Source organism: Neoarius graeffei, chromosome 11 (genome assembly GCF_027579695.1).
Source record: "Neoarius graeffei isolate fNeoGra1 chromosome 11, fNeoGra1.pri, whole genome shotgun sequence".
Lineage (NCBI taxonomy): Eukaryota > Metazoa > Chordata > Actinopteri > Siluriformes > Ariidae > Neoarius > Neoarius graeffei.
Window position 1 is genome coordinate 39938870 of NC_083579.1, and position 20102 is coordinate 39958971.

Here is a 20102-nt window from a genome sequence, read left to right on the forward strand (position 1 = left end):
GTAATCAGTACTTGTCAGATATTCCTGCAGCACCTTTAATGTTGCTGTAAGTGTTTTGGCAGCCTCCCTGGTAGGTTTTTGTCTTGTACTTTTGTAAATTTTGGAGGGATCTCCTGTTCCTGGTAATATTACTGTGGTGCCTTATTTTCTCCACTTGTTGATGATGGCCTACATGGTGTTCCATGAATCTAATGTTTTGGAAATCCTTTTATACCCCTCTCCTGATCGTTAACTTTCAACAAGTGAAATCCTGTATGTGCTTTGTAAGCTCTTTGAGGACCATGGGTTCAGCAGTCACACGAAGCCCAAAAGATGTGAAGAAAATCCTACAGAAACAGCTGATCTTTTTGGAAGTTAATCAGAATCATTGAATTGATGACAGTTGCATGATAAGTACTTTTCAACAGGAGACTGAATGTGATTGGTTCATTCTGAACACAGCCAGGTCCTCAAATATAAAAGGGTGTGCACACTTATTTTTTTTTCATTTAATTTGAATACATTGTAATTATACATTGAGGGTGGAAAAAGTTCTGACATGATTTCTCTCGGTTTTCTTTTCTTATCACAAAAAACTAGTTAGTTAACAAGGGGTGTGTAGACTTTTTATATCCATTGTGTATACAGTGTTCTTTTTCTGTGGCAGAATAATTGTACAGCATACATCTTTAATTGAAAAAAAAAAGAATTTGGTGCACAAGTTTTAATTTACTTAGGGTTTTCTGAAATCAACACAGAGTCAAAAATATACATACAGGGTCAAAAATATACGTACAGCTCACCTAATATTTAGTTAAATGTCCCTTAGCAAGATTCACCTTGACCACATGCTTTCAGTAGCCATTAACAAGCTTCTGGCAAAATTCTGGTTGGATATTTGACTACTATTCTTGGCAGAATTCTCATTCTCATCTCATTATCTCTAGCCGCTTTATCCTTCTACAGGGTCGCAGGCAAGCTGGAGCCTATCCCAGCTGACTACGGGCGAAAGGCGGGGTACACCCTGGACAAGTCGCCAGGTCATCACAGGGCTGACACATAGACACAGACAACCATTCACACCCACATTCACACCTACGGTCAATTTAGAGTCACCAGTTAACCTAACCTGCATGTCTTTGGACTGTGGGGGAAACCGGAGCACCCGGAGGAAACCCACGCAGACACGGGGAGAACATGCAAACTCCACACAGAAAGGCCCTCGCCGGCCCCGGGGCTCAAACCCAGGACCTTCTTGCTGTGAGGTGACAGCGCTAACCACTACACCACCGTGCCGCCCTTGGCAGAATTCATATAGTTCAATTAAAATTTGTTGGTTTCCTGGAATGGACCCGACTTTTAAGCACAGTCCATATATTTTCAATAGGGTCGAGGTCAGGACTTGTTTTAAAGGAACAGTCCACCGTACTTCCATAATGAAATATGCTCTTATCTAAATTGAGACGAGCTGCTCCGTACCTCTCCGAGCTTTGCGCGACCTCCCAGTCAGTCAGACACAGTCAGACGCGCTGTCACTCCTGTTAGCAATGTAGCTAGGCTCAGTATGACCAATGGTATTTTTTGGGGCTGTAGTTAGATGCGACCAAACTCTTCCGCGTTTTTCCTGTTTACATAGGTTTATATGACCAGTGACATGAAACAAGTTCAGTTACACAAATTGAAACGTAGCGATTTTCTATGCTATGGAAAGTCCGCACTATAATGACAGGCGTACTAACACCTTCTGCGCGCTTTGGCAGCGCATTGATACGGAGTTCAGATATCAATGCGCTGCCGAAGCGCGCAGAAGGTGTTAGTACGCCTGTCATTATAGTGCGGACTTTCCATAGTCGCGCAAAGCTCGGAGAGGTACGGAGCAGCTCGTCTCAATTCAGATAAGAGCATATTTCATTATGGAAGTACGGTGGACTGTTCCTTTAAGCTTACTGTTAGCCTGCTTTATCCATTCCACAACCAGTTTTTAAATGTATTTGGGGTCATTGTCCTGTTGGAACACCCAACTGTGTCCAAGTTTCTGATGGTTTGAGGTCATGCTGAAGAATTCTGAGGTCGTCCTCCTTTTTAATTATTCCATCCACTTTGTGCAATGCACCAGTTCCACTGGCAGCAAAACAGCCCCAGAGCATGATGCTACCACCACCATGCTTAACAGTTGGTACAGTGTTCTTCTGCTCCTCCGGTCATTATGGCCAAACAAATCAATCTTGGTCTCCTCTGACCATAAAACATTCCTCCAGGAGGCCTTTTCTTTGTGCCTGTGGTCATCTGAAAACTTTAGTCAAGTTTGAAGGTTTAAATTTTGGAGTAGGGCCTTCTTTCTTGGAATGGCAGCTTCTTAGTCCATGGCCATGTAAAACTCACTTGACTATAGACAGTGTTCCAGCAGGCCTGTGCCTTGGTGGTTCCTGAATATCCAAACCAGTCACCTCTCAGCTGTGGGTAGCAGTTTGGGTCTTCAGTTTGGAACATTCTTCAGGTAAACAGGTTAATTAGTAACTAGAAAGGCTCAGTCGTTCACAAGCAAGGATGGGGTGAGGTTCACCATTTTGTGAAAAACGGCATGGGCAAATAGACCAACAGTTTAAGAATAACATTTCCCAATATACAACTACAAGGAATTTAGGAATTTCACTACTGACAATCCATAATATCCAAAAGATTCAGAGAATCCAGAGAAATATTTCTACATGGGCTTGGAAAAACTTCAGAAAACCATTGTTGGTAAACACAGTTCATTGCTGGATCTACCACATAAAATGAAAGCCATAGATCAACAACATCCAGAAACACTGCCTAATTCTCTGGTGCTGAGCTCATCTGAGATGGTCTGAAGGAAAGTGGAAATCTTTGCTGTGGTCTGACAAGTTTACATTTCAAATTGTTTTATAAAATCATGGACGTCATGTCTCCAGGCTAAAGAGGAAAAGGACCATCCAGTTTGTGGGTAACTTGCACATCTGTGAAGCATCATTAATGTTGGAATGTACAAGCAGGTTGTGGTGCAACATATGCTGCAATTCAGATTACATCTTTTTCAGGGACATCCCTGCTTATTCTTGCAAGACAATAGCAAGACATCTGCACATGTTACAACAGCATGGCTTCATAGTACAAGAGTGCGGGTGCTAACTTGGCCTGCTTGCCTCCCATTGAAAATATGTAATACCTTATAAAGTATAAAATATGACAGTTGAGACCCTGAACTGTCAAGAAATTGAAGTCATATGTCAAGCAAGAATGGGAAAGGATTTCACATTCAACACTTCAACACCTCAGTTCCCAAATGCTGACTGAGTGTTGTTAAAAAAAAAAAGAGGTGATGTAACACAGTGGTAAACATGCCCCTATCCCAGCTTTTTTGGAATGTGTTGCAGGCATCACATTCAGAATGAGAATATATTTACAAAAAAAAAAAAATTTATCAGTTCGAACATTAAATATCTTGTCTTTTGTATTGTATTCAGTTGAATATATGGTGAAATGGATTTGCAAATCATTGCATTCTGTTTTTATTTACATTTAACACAGCATCCCAACTTTTTTGGATTAACTTGCACATACTACTATACTATATATTTACATTTAAATGAATTCAGTGTCCAATAACAAATTCCATTTGCTTCCCTATGACATCAAGCTACATTGAAACAGAACTTAGTAACTTAGTTCAAAGTAACTTAGTTCCCTGGCCTTGCTGGTGAGGAGTGTGATGACATAAGCTACCCAGAAGCGTTCTGTGGGGAAAGCCATGGGTTGTAGCTCCAAGATCAATGAACACAGACAGAAAAGATCTGCAGGTACCTGGTTCCCCGCTGTAGGGCTGAGGCGAAGGAAGTCTCGGTTCGTGGCGAGCGGCAGTGGTGGGAGGTCAAGAAGGAGGCGGCTGGGCAGGGGTAGGCACGGCTTGGGATTGCTGGAGTTGTGTGACTAGAAGGTTGAGTGAGTTGGACAGGGTGGCCAGGCTCTGGTGATCTGTTTGAGCTCCTGTTGGTGGGTCCCGAGGAGGGCTCCTTGCTGCTGCATAGCCATTCTCAGATGGTTCAGTTCCACTGGATTCATGTTGGCCAGAACATACTGTTATGGGTGGTGAGTAGGATCCAAGAGCAGAACACAGACCAGTAAATCCAATAATAAAGATTTAATAGGAGTAAAAAAAATAAACCAAAAATAATCCAGAAAAAGCTAGGGACAAAAAAACTAGGCGGGCAAGGACAAAAAACGCTAGCATTAAAAATAGTCCAGACAAAAACTTGAGACAAAAACATAGCACAACAAACATGAAAAAAAGACAAAAACATAGTGCAAAAAACTGTGACAAGAAACAGGCAAAACAAAAAGAGCAAAATCCAAGAAGCACCAATGGCACAGACACGACATGAAAAACCAACAAGACGTTCTGGCAAAATCCCGTTCTTCTTCTTCTTCTGTCGATTTATTGGTGGTTAACAATCGATGTGTATTACCGCCATCTACCAGGCTGAGGTGTGATCTCAAGGGATATTAATCGTTGCAAATGCCTGCATGAGAATAACTCAAAACTGAGCCTGTAGTCAGACCTTGAGCAGGTCACGTCCTGATAGAATGTTCAAAAAGATATCAATATTATGTCTCGAGCAATGTGTTATCATAACAGTACAATACACAGTGAGACACAAGGTCACAGAAGAATTCTAGCCTTCTTTAACAATATTAAGAGATGTATGCTTGAGTTAATCCTTGCTCTTCTTGACGTGTATTGGTGCTCAGACGGCGGGCATGCCCTATCAGCCCTCGTCCCACCTCACCGGAGCTTAGAGAAACTCCGGCCAAATTGTCTAGAATTTGTGTAGAATGCTAAACCACATAACCAAACAAAAATCTTCCCGTAAACCAATTACGAGGATAACCAAACAAAATCTTCCCGTAAACCAATTACGAGGATAACCAAACAAAAATCTTCCCGTAAACCAATTACGCGGATAACCAAAAAAAATCTTCCCGTAAACCAATTACGAGGATAACCAAACAAAATCTTCCCGTAAAACAATTACGAGGATAACCAAACAAAAATCTTCCCGTAACCAATTACGAGGATAACCAAACAAAAATCTTCCCGTAAACCAATTACGAGGATAACCAAACAAAATCTTCCCGTAAACCAATTACGAGGATAACCAAACAAAATCTTCCCGTAAACCAATTACGAGGATAACCAAACAAAAATCTCCCCGTAAACCAATTACGAGGATAACCAAACAAAAATCTTCCCGTAAACCAATTACGAGGATAACCAAACAAAATCTTCCCGTAAACCAATTACGAGGATAACCAAACAAAAAATCTTCCCGTAACCAATTACGAGGATAACCAAACAAAAATCTTCCCGTAAACCAATTACGAGGATAACCAAACAAAATCTTCCTGTAAACCAATTACGAGGATAACCAAACAAAATCTTCCTGTAAACCAATTACGAGGATAACCAAACAAAAATCTCCCCGTAAACCAATTACGAGGATAACCAAACAAAAATCTTCCCATAAACCAATTACGAGGATAACCAAACAAAATCTTCCCGTAAACCAATTACGAGGATAACCAAACAAAAAATCTTCCCGTAACCAATTACGAGGATAACCAAACAAAAATCTTCCCGTAAACCAATTACGAGGATAACCAAACAAAATCTTCCTGTAAACCAATTACGAGGATAACCAAACAAAATCTTCCCGTAAACCAATTACGAGGATAACCAAACAAAAATCTTCCCATAAACCAATTACGAGGATAACCAAACAAAATCTTCCCGTAAACCAATTACGAGGATAACCAAACAAAAATCTTCCTGTAAACCAATTACGAGGATAACCAAACAAAAATCTTCCCGTAAACCAATTACGAGGATAACCAAACAAAAATCTTCCCGTAAACCAATTATGAGGATAACCAAACAAAATCTTCCCGTAAACCAATTACGAGGATAACCAAACAAAATCTTCCCGTAAACCAATTACGAGGATAACCAAACAAAAATCTTCCCGTAAACCAATTACGAGGATAACCAAACAAAAATCTTCCCGTAAACCAATTACGAGGATAACCAAACAAAAATCTTCCCATAAACCAATTACGAGGATAACCAAACAAAATCTTCCCGTAAACCAATTACGAGGATAACCAAACAAAATCTTCCCGTAAACCAATTACGAGGATAACCAAACAAAAATCTTCCCATAAACCAATTACGAGGATAACCAAACAAAATCTTCCCGTAAACCAATTACGAGGATAACCAAACAAAAATCTTCCCGTAAACCAATTACGAGGATAACCAAACAAAATCTTCCCGTAAACCAATTACGAGGATAACCAAACAAAAATCTTCCCATAAACCAATTACGAGGATAACCAAACAAAATCTTCCCGTAACCAATTACGAGGATAACCAAACAAAAAATCTTCCTGTAAACCAATTACGAGGATACTGATTATTAAAAAAAAAAAAACTAAATTCTATTTGCTAGTTGAGTGTCCTTTAAATACTGTGTTAGAGCTGTTACTGCTGATTGTGTGAATGGCTGACTTAATAAGTTGTCTATAGTTACAGATTTTCTTAACGTTCTCCCCATCTTCTCTCTTTCACTGGAATACTGTGTACAGTGTATAAGAACATGCTCAACCTTTTCTACTTCTCCACAGTATGCACAGGCCCCAGAATGATGTTTCCCTATTGTATACAACCCACTATTTAGACTTGTGTGTCCTATCCTCAGCCTCATCAACCAAACCTCCTCCTGTCGTTTCAGTTCACCACCCCTTCTAAACACCACCTCCTTTTGTAAATTATATAAATGCCTTCCTTTCTCCTCTGTATTCCATCTCTCCTGCCACATTTTGTTGATGTTGTCTTTAATTATTACTTTAATTTCTGCCTTGCTTAATGGGACTTCTAACTCAACCTCATTTGCCTTGATGGCCTCTTTGGCCATTTTATCCACTTTCTCATTACCCTCAACCCCCTTATGAGCTGGAACCCATGTGAACTGAATAAAAGTTTTATGTTGATTTATCTTAAATACGAGATGGTTAATTTCATCTAGGAGATCTTGTCGGCATGTAGATTTTCCACTCTGGATACTATTTAAGGAAGACATAGAATCTGAGCAAATAACTGCTTTACTAGGCTTCACCTCCTCCACCCACTGCAGGGCCAGTATAATAGCCATCATTTCTGCTGAAAAAATTGACAAGTGATCTGACGTCCTTTTCCCAATACTTATATTGTAGCTGGGGATGAATACTGCTGCTCCTGTCTTACCAGTTTCGTCTTTACAAGCATCTGTATATATCTGTGTCGTGTCATCATACTTTACTTCTAAATACTGCTGTACATTCTGGTTTGCAATCTCCTTAGTTTTCAAATTTACAATAGGGAAATAAAATAACCAAGGGGGAATGATTGACCTTGTAATTGATTTGCAAAGAGGAACGTCACTGATCCCCAATTGATCTGCCTGCTGATTACCATCCCACCCAAAACTGCGTACGGGTCGACCATACTCCCAGCATTCCCTTAGTACCTGTTTGGTTGGGTGATTGTCTTCATGACCCTGTAGGTTTAGCCAATATGATACTGATAATTTCAGTCGCCTGAGGTCCAGTGGCGTCTCCCCTACTTCCACCTGAAGTGCTGGGACTGGAGAGGTCCTGAAGGCACCACAGCATATACGGAGGGCTTTGGCTTGTATCTTGTTTAGCTCTAACAAGGAAGTCTTGGCTGCTGAATTATATGCTATACATCCATAATCCAACACTGGTCAGATTAGGGCACTATAAATTCTTTTCAAGGATGTGATTGATGCCCCCCAGTCATTCCCTGCTAAGCATTTCAGAATATTAATTCCCTTTTTACATTTTGTCTATAACCTTTTGAATATGATTTTTAAAAGAAAGTTTGTTATCGAACCATACACCAAGGTATCTTAAATTATTCGTTTGTTTGAGTGGCTGCCCATACAACCTGAGGTCCACTGTAGGGTTAACCCTTTTTTTTGAGAAACATATAACTTGTGTCTTTTCAACAGATAAATGAAACCCCCACTCATGTGACCATCTTTCAACCTCGTTTATAGCTATTTGCATTCTGTTCCTTAGGCAAAATCCCCTTCTGAGAACGGCCTTTTTATACACAGCAGAGCAAACCAGGAAGTGAATGCCGGCAAGATGGAAGTCCCGTCCCGGATCCGGATTAGCGCTGAACTGGGAGATAATAAATCTCCGGAGTGGAAGTCCAGGGCGGAGCATGACAAATACAGTCTTAAGATAGACTGTAGGGTGGTGTAGTGGTTAGGACTGTTGCGTTACACTCGCAGGGGTCTTCAATCCTATCCGCAAAGGGCCGGTGTAGCTGCAGGCTTTCATTACAGCCAAATTGGAGGCTCACTTGATTGTTGACTGGAGACGAGGGTGAAATGATTAAACAAGTGAAATCAGGTGTAGCTCCTGCTTGGTTGGAATGAAAGCCTGCAGCCACACTGGCCCTTTGTGGATAGGATTGAAGACCCCTGCGTTACAGCAAACAGGTTCTGGGTTTGAATCCCATGATAGAGTGGCAACATGTCCAGGGTGTAACATGTTTCTCACTCATAGTCAGCTGGGATTAGCTCTAGCTTTCCCATGACCTGCAAAGGAGAAGCAGTATAGAAAATGAATGAAAGAATAATTATATACAGCACTGGACCTAACCCTTATTAAATATATTGGCATAACTCTAACAATGCCACCACATACATATCAAAACTGTCATAGTGTGAGATCAGAAGATGAGATCATGATAAGAATGTGATGTGATGTGATTTCAAACTGATGTCACGGTGATATCATAGAGTTCTCATAATGTGAGATTATGGATGTGATCACTGTGAGATCATCATGAGATCAAAATCCTGACTGGGAAGTTACACTCATATTTGATTGGCTGGTGTTCAGAAGTTAGAAAGAGAGTCTACAAGTCTACAACTTAGCTTCCCTCAGAGGAAAATATTTCACTCTGATGTGTTTTTCAACAAACCAAAATGGCACTTTTGAAAAGATAGAGAAGTATAAAACTAACAAGTGTATTAAACTTGTTCTAACAAAGCTGATTCAAACCTCTGCTACTTGTCTATCTGTTGTCGTTGTTGTTGTCGTTTTCAACACAAGCATCCTTTGGAAAATCAATATAGAACACATGTGGTGTCTGGCTTTATTTTGACCTGTTTTGCACTTTGACAGGACTGCAATATTCAGCACAAAAACATGTCAACACCAAAACTAGTTCAAAATGTAGTGCATTTTCCATTATAGCTCTTTAAATACTGGTATACTGGAACTGGTATTGAGTGCTCTTGTAATGTAACACAATCAGCTAATTAACGAATATGTGATAATGCAATCCTCCTATGTGCTTTTGCATTCTCTGCCCCAGGTTATTACATGTACATTGAAACATCACGCCCTCGACAGGAAGGAGATAAAGCACGATTGTTGACCCCACTGTTCAGCGTTGTTCCAAAAAATCCCTATGGGAATGTGGCCAGTAATCCAACCTACTGCTTTAGCTTGTACTACCATATGTATGGGAAACATATAGGTAAGCTATAGTATTTTGAAAATAATGAATGAACAGAGATAGATTAATTGTAAATAAGATTGGAGTATTAATCTCATTTCATGCACATGGACAGTTTATTTACCTTCATTAATGAAAGGCCATTTTAAGGTTCTGCAAAGGCTGAGAAAGCATTTCTGTCTATGGTTATTTTCCAAAAGCAATTAAAATCATTATGGAGCACTTATCACATATAATCTGAATGAAGCTGTCAAGAAAGACTGCAGTCTTTTTCATGCTTTGTTCATGCTAGACATGCACTTAAGGGGACAGCGATGACCTTGCCACCCTCACACACAAGCTTGTAACTGCAATTTTCTGCTTTGCAAAACTGTCTGCCTTCTGAATTGGACTTGCCAGGCAAATTCATTCTTGCTAGGCTCTTTCAGCACAAATCGAAGAAGCCAAAGAGCAGTGGGTTTCCCAAAAGCCTCTTAACGCTAAGAGCATCTTAACTAGGAGAGAAAGTGTTCATTGTGCTGCTCCCTCTACCATTTAACGATGATTTTGTGCTGTGATGCTTTTGGGAAACTCAATGCAGAACCTTCTGTCTGGCTGCCCAAAAGAGTGCATTCGTATGGCAGTGCAAAATATGATAAGGTGTTTTCGAAATTTATATTTGATGTAGCGTTCCTGCTTGAGGATTTTTTTCCAAATCATATCCTGTGTTCTTTGAAAGAATGCCTAAAAATGCCAGATTTTTTTTTTTTTTGTGGCTAGATACTTGCATATCCATAACAAGCGGTCAGACTCTGGCTTTATGTGCAGATCAGTGTGCTGGAGATAATTTTCAGAATCCAGGTTAACAAAACTAATTATTGTTGTTCAGAATTTGAAATCAGCAAACAAGTAAGGCCCAGCAACCTCACAAGATTTAGAACAGCAGAGATTGAGGCTACTGGTGGCGGGGGGTTTACTGCCCTGAGCTGTTGTGCTGTTGTGACAATAGAATTTTTTTATTAGAAAACTCAAGATTTTTGTCATAGGTTTTTGTAATGGCTGTTTTCAAGGTATTTAAATGAACCTGGTAAGTAATTAAACATATTTTTGTCTATTATCAATACAGTGACACAACAGTATATATTCAGAGGTGTTAGCAGTTATGTGTGTTGCAACATGTAGTAAACAATTGTCAAACAACAGTTGTACTGACACAGAAAATTGAACAAGAAGTAAAAAGTCAAGAAATACTTTAGGTTCAAAAACAATGTCACTTCTATAGACTGGAACTCAGACTTCTTTGGAAAATAAATATAGGTGTGATATTTTGCCATTTATCATTATCAACTTCCAGTTACCATAACCAGTTCTGACCACTTCTGCTGTTGTTGTTTCAAAGGCATGCTGAATGTGTATTTAAGACAGAAGAGTCAGACTGGTGAGGACAGCCCTGTGTGGACTTTGAGTGGGAGCCAAGGGGACCACTGGAAACAAGCTAGAGTAAACATTCACCCTACATCCTCTTTTCAGGTGAGAAAATCTAAATGACAAACCTAAGCATTCCCAATTAAACAGGCTGATGCTTGCAATCTACACACAGATGATTCATGAATCATTGTGTCATTACTGCCTTTGCTTGAGTGTCCAGCATCACTCACTATAATCTAATACACCCCTTGCATGTGATGTCATGCATCATGTGATAATTTCGCTTGGAGGACAATCAGACACCGTCTTTCCTGTAATCAAGGCTTAATCTGTCTTAAATACGGTTCATTTTTGCGCTGTTTTTGGTTGTTCCAGTCATTCAAAAAGATAAAAGCTATTACCATCTCCCTGGAACTTTATCTTGAACTTCTGATTGTGGCTTAAGAACTTGACTTGGGCATTTCTTTAGAAAGGAAATATCTCTGCGGCATGGTGGTGTAGTGGTTAGCACTGTCGCCGCCTCACAGCAAGAAGGTTCTGGGTTCAAGCCCAGTGGCTGGCGAAGGCCTTTCTGTGTGGAGTTTGCATGTTCTCCCCGTGTCTGCGTGGGTTTCCTCCAGGTGCTCGGGTTTCCCCCATAGTCCAAAGACATGCAGGTTAGGTTAATTGGTGGCTCTAAATTGACAGTAGGTGTGAATGTGAGTGTGAATGGTTGTTTGTCTCTGTGTCAGCCCTGCAATGACCTGGTGACTTGTCCAGGGTGTACCCCGCCTTTTGCCCATAGTTATCTGGGATAGGCTCCAGTTTGCCTGCGACCCTGTAGAACAGGATAAGTGGCTACAGATAATGGATGGATGGAAATATCTCTGGGAGTAGGAAACCTTTTTCACAGCAGCAAGAAGAACCTACTGCGCCTTTTTATCTGTAACTGTCAGTGAATCACTTTGTTTCACTCCAGCTTCGATAGCCCACAACAACAATGCTATGTGAGAACAGCTCTCTCCAAGGCCTGCCATACAGTCCACAATCTTGTCCTTTTCTTTACTGACAATCCACGGAGTTAAAGGTCATTCTTTAACCTGGAATAAAATATAGGTTGTGTTCAGTCATGTGGCTTTTGCTTGCGAGTTTACTTCCGGTGAATGAAGTGGTGGTCAGACAAACCAATTTGGCTGCTGGCATGCAAAGATTTAGTGAAGCCATCTCCGACTATTTTTACAGTTTAGAGGCCAATGCGTGATCAAGATACCTTCAGAAAGTTGTTCTTTGCAATGGGATAGATCCTTACATGCTAGTAAAGAAGGATTTTTCCTATGAGTTGGAAATTATCCATCCATTGAGTTCCCCGACATCTCAAACTACCTGGTGCTGCAGATGTCGTTCTACACGGACAAACAGATGAAAACCTGGAAGAGCATGGAGGAGTACAACTTTTAAAATGTGGCTGGGTGAAAGATCTGGGGATCAGGACACTACAAGATAAATCCTGTATCATTTTTGCCCAGGTAAGTAGGCATTTTGGGGCTTTTTGTATGCATCTTTGCAGTAGTTACTAGGACGCTACAAGTTTTAGTATCAAATGTAAATAAACAACAGCCCCTCGATTCTCAATCCTCCCTGCTCTTCTCTTCCAGCAAATGATAAGATTTTTTAATTAAAACAGAGAAAATGCAGTGAGAAGGTACGGTACATTCCAACATCTATGTAGGTAACACTAGGCCACAAATCTATATCGTCACTCCAGTTGTTTCAAGGAATTTTGTACGGATCATAACCACTAATAAACTCTCATTTTTGCATATAGCTATCATTTGCTTCTTTCTGACTTAGATTATCCAAGTAATCCGGTAGTAAAGCTTTTTTAGCTGTAGCTTTCTTCAAACTACAGACATCTGACATCTTCAGTATTGCTTGTCTTCCATATGTAAACAGAGTTCGCTTGTCCCCCAGGACAAGGGTGACAACAGTTGCTAACGTGAGTGTGACGTCAGTGCAAGGGGTCTGTAACTGAAAAATAGAGGTAGGTGAGTTCAGGCTGGATTTTCTGGCCATCGATTACTCTCATGTAGTAAAGAGACTCGTCCCACATCTGTTCCAAGGGGAACAGGTACAGGAGTGGAGCCCTTCCCACCCCAAGTCATCATGACATTGCACAGATGTTAACAGTCCTGGCACTGCCTCCTCAGCCAGAGGTGCACACACCTCGGTACACTGCTATAGGACCCATCCACAATCATAATTTCTGGCATTTTCTTAACCATGGCCAATTTGTTCCCAAAATAAATGGATAGGTGAGGTGGAGACTAAGCGCCAACTCCAGGCTATGCATTTGGCCATGGAACTTTATCAACATGGGCACCAACAGATATTCCTGAATATCCCCCTGCACATACCTCACCTTCACCAAATATGCATTTCCCAAAGCTTTGCATTGAGTCAGGCTTTGGTGCACTGTAGTCTGATTACACACAGTCCACCAAGACTTGATGTGTATTCCCTTGTATACTCAATGGTATACAGAACATTCCTGCTTGATCAGGTTAGGCTTGAGGTTCATCAGGGAACACTGATTCTGAAAATGCCAAGGCTTTTCTGCAGCACCAACACACCTGTCTGGGCTTTGCCCCAGTTCTTTTAGGCATGGAATGTTCCCCCTGTGGATAGAGAGAGACAGAGCATGAGGAGATATTAGAGAGGCATAGGAGGAAAAGTGAGGTGGGAAACTGGGTCTTTTCTTAAAGGTCTTTATTCAGTATAGCAAGGCAAACAGACGTGCCCCGTTTACAAAGTACAATCACAAATAATCCAAATAGATAATAATAATAATAATAATAATAATAATAAGCTCTCTAATATAAATACATCAAGACCTAAGAAGTATAAGCAAAAAGTCAATGGTCTGGGGTGTCAGTTTCAGTGCCCTGTCATCTTGGTTCCAGAGAACTGGAACCAGGGGATAAGGGGAGAGAAGAGAGGGTGAGAAAGACCACAGACCGCCACCAAGTGATCCTCGACCAGCTGCATGGCTTCATCCAGAGACGAAGGCCAGTGGCACTGGTCCCACTCTGCTATTCCTCTTAGGAGTCGAGTGACGAATTGCTCCTGTCCCACCAGCTTGATGTTCTATTTCATGTTCCACATAGCACCTTGTCAGCTATCAGCTCATGTACGACTTGATTTTGTGGAACAATTGTTAAATATTCATTTGCATTAAGCATCTTTGTGTATACATCAAAACTGTGATGTGCTAAAGTTCCATAGTGAGAACATAGATAAATCCTTTGTGAGTACAGAGTTAGCCTCTGTAACAACCTATGACCTAAAGCAGAATGTGAACTAATGCCTATTTTTTTTTAAAAGCTTGTCACTGGTTCTAGGTCTTTAAAAGGTTCACGATATATTAAGCCGATATGTAGTAGTTATCATAAACTAAAACCATTAATACAACTCTAAGACCCCATCATGCTTCTTTATGTTTAAACTGTTGTGTAAAATTAGGCTTGCAGTGCATTATAACAATGACTCGGTCAAGCCCAAAGTCATGTAATGTGAAGACACTGACAAAGACATCTTGTGGCATTGGTTACCATGTAACGCAGAATTGTAGAGACCATTATGTAAAATTAAGCTATTATTATTATAGCTTAATTTGTTCAATTACATTGAACAAATTGAACTGAAACCAGCAATGTAATTGAACAAATTAAGCTATAATAATAGCTTAATTTTACATAATGGTATCTACAATTCTGCGTTACATGGTAACCAATGCCACAAGATGTCTTTGTCAGTGTCTTCACATTACATGACTTTGGGCTTGACCGAATCATTGTTATATATTGTGTGTGTTTGTGTGCAGATGATTTTGGAAGGCGTTCGTGGTTCTGGCATTGAAGGCGACATTGCCATAGATGATGTTGCCATTGAGGAGGGAGAATGTCAAGACCCCCCTCCTAATAGTAGTGAGTATATTAGAAAATTATTATTAATTATTAATAGAATTTGAACTCTCAAGTAGTTGTTTTTTTTTAAATAGCCAATGCCATTAGAATTGTTATAAAAGTTTATCAACTAGCAGGGCATTTTCAAAGTGAATTCCTGAGTGATTTTTCCACATATTTAATTTAGAGTTCATAATAAATTACTAGAATTGTGGAGGATATAATGGGTTCTGTTAAATTTTCATGAGTCCAAACACACTGCTAAAGGAACCATGATAAAATACATTTCAAACTGAACACAGAATCACAATTTGGGATCTGCAGTACACACACTAGCCAACCCCCAGAGAATGAAAAGCGGTAGAACAGGTTGCACAGCGCAATCAAGCCCTTCTAAAAAAAATGGTGTAAAATGGTGCATTTTCCTGCATTCTGAGTTCCATATTTGAAGAAAATTGATTGAGAAATCGGACCGACATACTTCACAAAATGCATGCTTTTCACCTTGCTTTGATGCTGGATGATCCAGTGACTGAATCGCCTTGAACTTGTTGTCATAGAGAATCTTTTTTTTCTTCGTTTTGTTGTTCGTGATCACCAGAGTGTGTTTGGTTTTTTACAAATACTGACGCGATTTGCTGTAATATGTGAGCTCATTGTTGATTGGCTAGAATCATAACGAGAGCCAGTGATAGAGCGATACAGTTTAGATTCAACATCATTATTGCGCCATTCCACTGGCTTTAGGCTTCACTTAATATTATTATTTGACTCTATACAGTGGGGCAAAAAAGTATTTAGTCAGTCACCAATTGTGCAAGTTCTCCCACTTAAAAAGATGAGAGAGGCCTATAATTTTCATCATAGGTATACCTCAACTATGAGAGACAAAATGAGAAGAAAAAAAATCCAGAAAATCACACTGTCTGATTTTTAAAGAATTTATTTGCAAATTATGGTGGAAAATAAGTATTTGGTCAATAACAAAAGTTAATCTCAATACTTTGTTATATACCCTTCGTTGGCAATGACAGAGTTCAAACGTTTTCTGTAAGTCTTCACAAGGTTTTCACACACTGTTGCTGGTATTTTGGCCCATTCCTCCATGCAGATCTCCTCTAGAGCAGTGATGTTTTGGGGCTGTCGCTGGGCAACACGGACTTTCAACTCCCTCCAAAGATTTTCTATGGGGTTGAGATCTGGAGACTGGCTAGGCCACTCCAGGACATTGAAATGCTTCTTACGAAGCCACTCCTTCGTTGCCCGGGCGGTGTGTTTGGGATCACTGTCATGCTGAAAGACCCAGCCACGTTTCATCTTCAATGCCCTTGCTGATGGAAGGAGGTTTTCACTCAAAATCTCACGATACATGGCCCCATTCATTCTTTCCTTTACACGGATCAGTCGTCCTGGTCCCTTTGCAGAAAAACAGCCCCAAAGCATGATGTTTCCACCCCCATGCTTCACAGTAGGTATGGTGTTCTTTGGATGCAACTCAGCATTCTTTCTCCTCCAAACACGACAAGTTGAGTTTTTACCAAAAAGTTCTATTTTGGTTTCATCTGACCATATGACATTCTCCCAATCGTCTTCTGGATCATCCAAATGCTCTCTAGCAAACTTCAGACAGGCCTGGACATGTACTGGCTTAAGCAGGGGGACACATCTGGCACTGCAGGATTTGAGTCCCTGGCGGCATAGTGTGTTACTGATGGTAGCCTTTGTTACTTTGGTCCCAGCTCTCTGCAGGTCATTCACTAGGTCCCCCCGTGTGGTTCTTGTGATCATTTTGACCCCACGGGGTGAGATCTTGCATGGAGCCCCAGATCGAGGGAGATTATCAGTGGTCTTGTATGTCTTCCATTTTCTAATAATTGCTCCCACAGTTGATTTCTTCACACCAAGCTGCTTATCTATTGCAGATTTAGTCTTCCCAGCCTGGTGCAGGTCTACAATTTTGTTTCTGGTGTCCTTTGACAGCTCTTTGGTCTTGGCCATAGTGGAGTTTGGAGTGTGACTGTTTGAGGTTGTGGACAGGTGTCTTTTATACTGATAACGAGTTCAAACAGGTGCCATTAATACAGGTAACGAGTGGAGGACAGAGGAGCCTCTGAGAAGAAGTTACAGCTCTGTGAGAGCCAGAAATCTTGCTTGTTTGTAGGTGACCAAATGCTTATTTTACAGAGGAATTTACCAATTAATTCATTAAAAATCCTACAATGTGATTTCCTGGATTCTTTCCCCCCATTCTGTCTCTCATAGTTGAAGTGTACCTATGATGAAAATTACAGGCCTCTCTCATCTTTTTAAGTGGGAGAACTTGCACAATTGGTGGCTGACTAAATACTTTTTTGCCCCACTGTATACTTGTATCCCCAGTACTGAAAACAGCTGAAGCGAGGTCAGAAGAGCGAATCCAACAGTGTTCACTGATTATTTTGTCATGCAGTAGTTTTTAGAGCTAAATGCAGTATGCGGTATTCACCTGTCAAAATCAGTAGACTACCATGTGAATCGGTAGAGTTGGCAAGTGTGCAGTACATGGTAAATTTCCAAAAGAAGTGTACAACATAAATTCAGTAAGACTAAAATAATTTTGCTATGGTATATAAGACTTTGTTTAAAATGATTGAGAAATGCACTGGAGTACCTGTGTGTCTTTTTTTTTTCCTGTGTGTGTGTGTGTTATCTGTAGACCTTAGATCCCTGGCCCCTTCCACAGCAGAACATATATGGAAGTTGTGTATTACTCTGCTCTTGGTCTTGGTTGGCCAACGGAGGTGACCGTGTTTTTGAAAGATCCATTCTGATTCTGGCATTTTGGGGATTTTTGACAGACCAGTACTGTCTGACAACTACCAAAGATCAATCCGGTCTGTAAGAGAAGTCACAACTCAAATCATATAACCCAGAAGGTGTCAATCACTAAGTAACAAATGATGAGCCCATTACAGATGACCATGCAGAGTCAGGATTTAAAAGCCTATTACATTTGCTGTCATTCTTAAGATGTGGATTGCTGTGCCTGGATTCTTTAACAACAATGAATTGAGAAACTCTATAAGAGAATTTTCTCAAAGCACAAAGACAGAATATTTATTTTCCGGAAGATTTTACTTTAAGTGTCTTTCACTGTGTTTATTTTAAAATCCACATTATGTCAATATATGACGCACTTGAAGGAGATAAAGCCCCTGGTTAGTAGTGATTTAAAAAAATCAATGATGAAAATGATCATTTATTTGTAAATAATAATTTTCTTATTATTTCATGTTTTATTATAAATAGTCAATTAAAAAGCAGAGGAATATGAAATTCAATTAAATTGAATTAAATTATGTTTTTCCCCACATGCAGTTAAGCTTATTGTAGTGCCTGAAATCTGTAGTCTTTTAAAAAGAAGATTGGGCTGAATTGGGCTTACTGTAACTCTTGGCAATTTTCTGATTGTTCCCCTAAATCTTATTCAGCCAATCATTGGCCAGGACATGGACTATTTATAATACCATTGCAAAACCAGACACAATCTCTGAAGTTGAACTTTTCCTGTTGTTTGATATTTTCACTCCATTTGTTCCTTTACTATATTCACTGTCTGGGTGTCATCACTGATATCAGGTATTTGTCCAATATATCATAACACCCTTTCTCTAAGCATCAATGAGTTGACTTTTTTATTTTAGCATGGCTTCATAAACACTGGCTGCCCTCTGCCCACTGAATTACAAACTGTGCCAGTCTAAAGCTGTGCCAGTCCGCAACAGCAGTTGTTTTCTTGAGGTACAGTAGGAAAGCTGTCTTTTCGCTAGACCTTTCATGAGGCTCCTCGACTGCTGCTGCCTGCAATGGAAATCAAGTGCCTTCAGAACTCCATGTAACATCATTCTGTTTAAATACCTGCTGTGATTGATCTTCGCCATACTTTATAACAAGACAAAGTGCAGAACTGTAAGAAGTGAGCATGACAGATGGCTGACCCCAGTACCACATCCTTTTCCATGACAGCTTCTTATTTACATCATCGTCTTTTCTTTGACAGCCATTGCTTTAAGGCTTACAACCTGTCATGCTCCAAACCTTACTGAGGTAGAGAAATTGATAGAATTATTGGAGGATAAAGACAGTTCTTTATACGATGGACATCAAATATGAAATCCAGAGCCAGATCTGTGCTCTGGGTAAAAAGAAATACTACTAGGAGGGTCACTGTGAAATCCTTCTTAACTTCAACGAGAGGCTTGTGCTATTGAAGGTTTTTTTAAAGGACTGAATGGTACAAAGGCTGATATGTGTTTTATCTAAACAGTGCTGGGTCCATCAACTTGGATTCTTACAAATGATATTTTATTATCTTGCTGATTTTACACAAACTGTTAAAAAAATTTCTCTGAACTACCTGAGGTCATCCATTACCTTAACCAGCTGGTTTTTGAAAATGTATTATTCATAAGGTTTGTTTCTAGGGAAGTTTGAGTTTCCTCCCTCCCTCAATCTGTTGTTTCATGCAATATTTTGCTTTGTTTTAAAAATGTACAAGTCCCCCTTTATTCTTGTATTATTCAACAAAATATAATATGAAACTATAGTACCATATTATGAACATGACAATATAAACTTTATGAAATTTATATTCAAAGATATTGGATAGGACCTCCTGTCCAAATGTTTTCACATTTTTTTAAACACTCATATGAAAAAGCACAACATGTATTCACTGTCACAACACACTAAACACAGTACCTCCCACAAACAATAAGTTTTTTCTTGAATTTGATTAATGCCACATTTGATAGGAAGGACTCCCCAATAATATGATATTTTAAATCTCTGATCAATAAAAATATTTCCTGGGAATGAGTGGCCTCTTTTTTTTAGTATACTTAATTGATTTTCATGAAAACATCATAGTTTTTCCACCAAGTTCTCATCCAATGTGTTCAAATGTCTGATGTTTTAGATGTTTAACAGCATGTATTATGTGCAGTATACAGTGCTCAGCGTAAATGAGTACACCCCATTTGAAAAGTAACATTTTAAACAATATCTCAAAGAACACAAACAATTTCCAAAATGTTGACAAGACAAAATTTAATATAACATCTGTTTAACTTATAACGGGAAAAAGTAAGGTTAATAATATAACTTAGATTACACATTTTTTCAGT

General features: G+C 39.7%; 1 protein-coding gene across 3 annotated transcripts in view; it reads left to right on the top strand.

Moving 5' to 3' along the window:
* The window catches only part of mdga2a (MAM domain containing glycosylphosphatidylinositol anchor 2a), a 256090-nt gene extending 236327 nt beyond the window's left edge, over nucleotides 1-19763 (top strand). Inside the window, exons 14-17 of one of the 3 annotated variants that reach the window (XM_060933897.1) lie at nucleotides 9446-9610; nucleotides 10968-11098; nucleotides 14856-14958; nucleotides 17633-19763. In XM_060933897.1, the coding sequence (XP_060789880.1) occupies nucleotides 9446-9610; nucleotides 10968-11098; nucleotides 14856-14958; nucleotides 17633-17721 (488 nt within the window). In that variant the 3' untranslated portion in view covers nucleotides 17722-19763. Of the gene's footprint in view, nucleotides 1-8133; nucleotides 8186-9445; nucleotides 9611-10967; nucleotides 11099-14855; nucleotides 14959-17632 lie in introns of those variants that run through there. The other 2 variants (XM_060933898.1, XM_060933899.1) reach the window with 2 other exon arrangements.
* The last annotated feature ends 339 nt before the right edge of the window (nucleotides 19764-20102 follow it).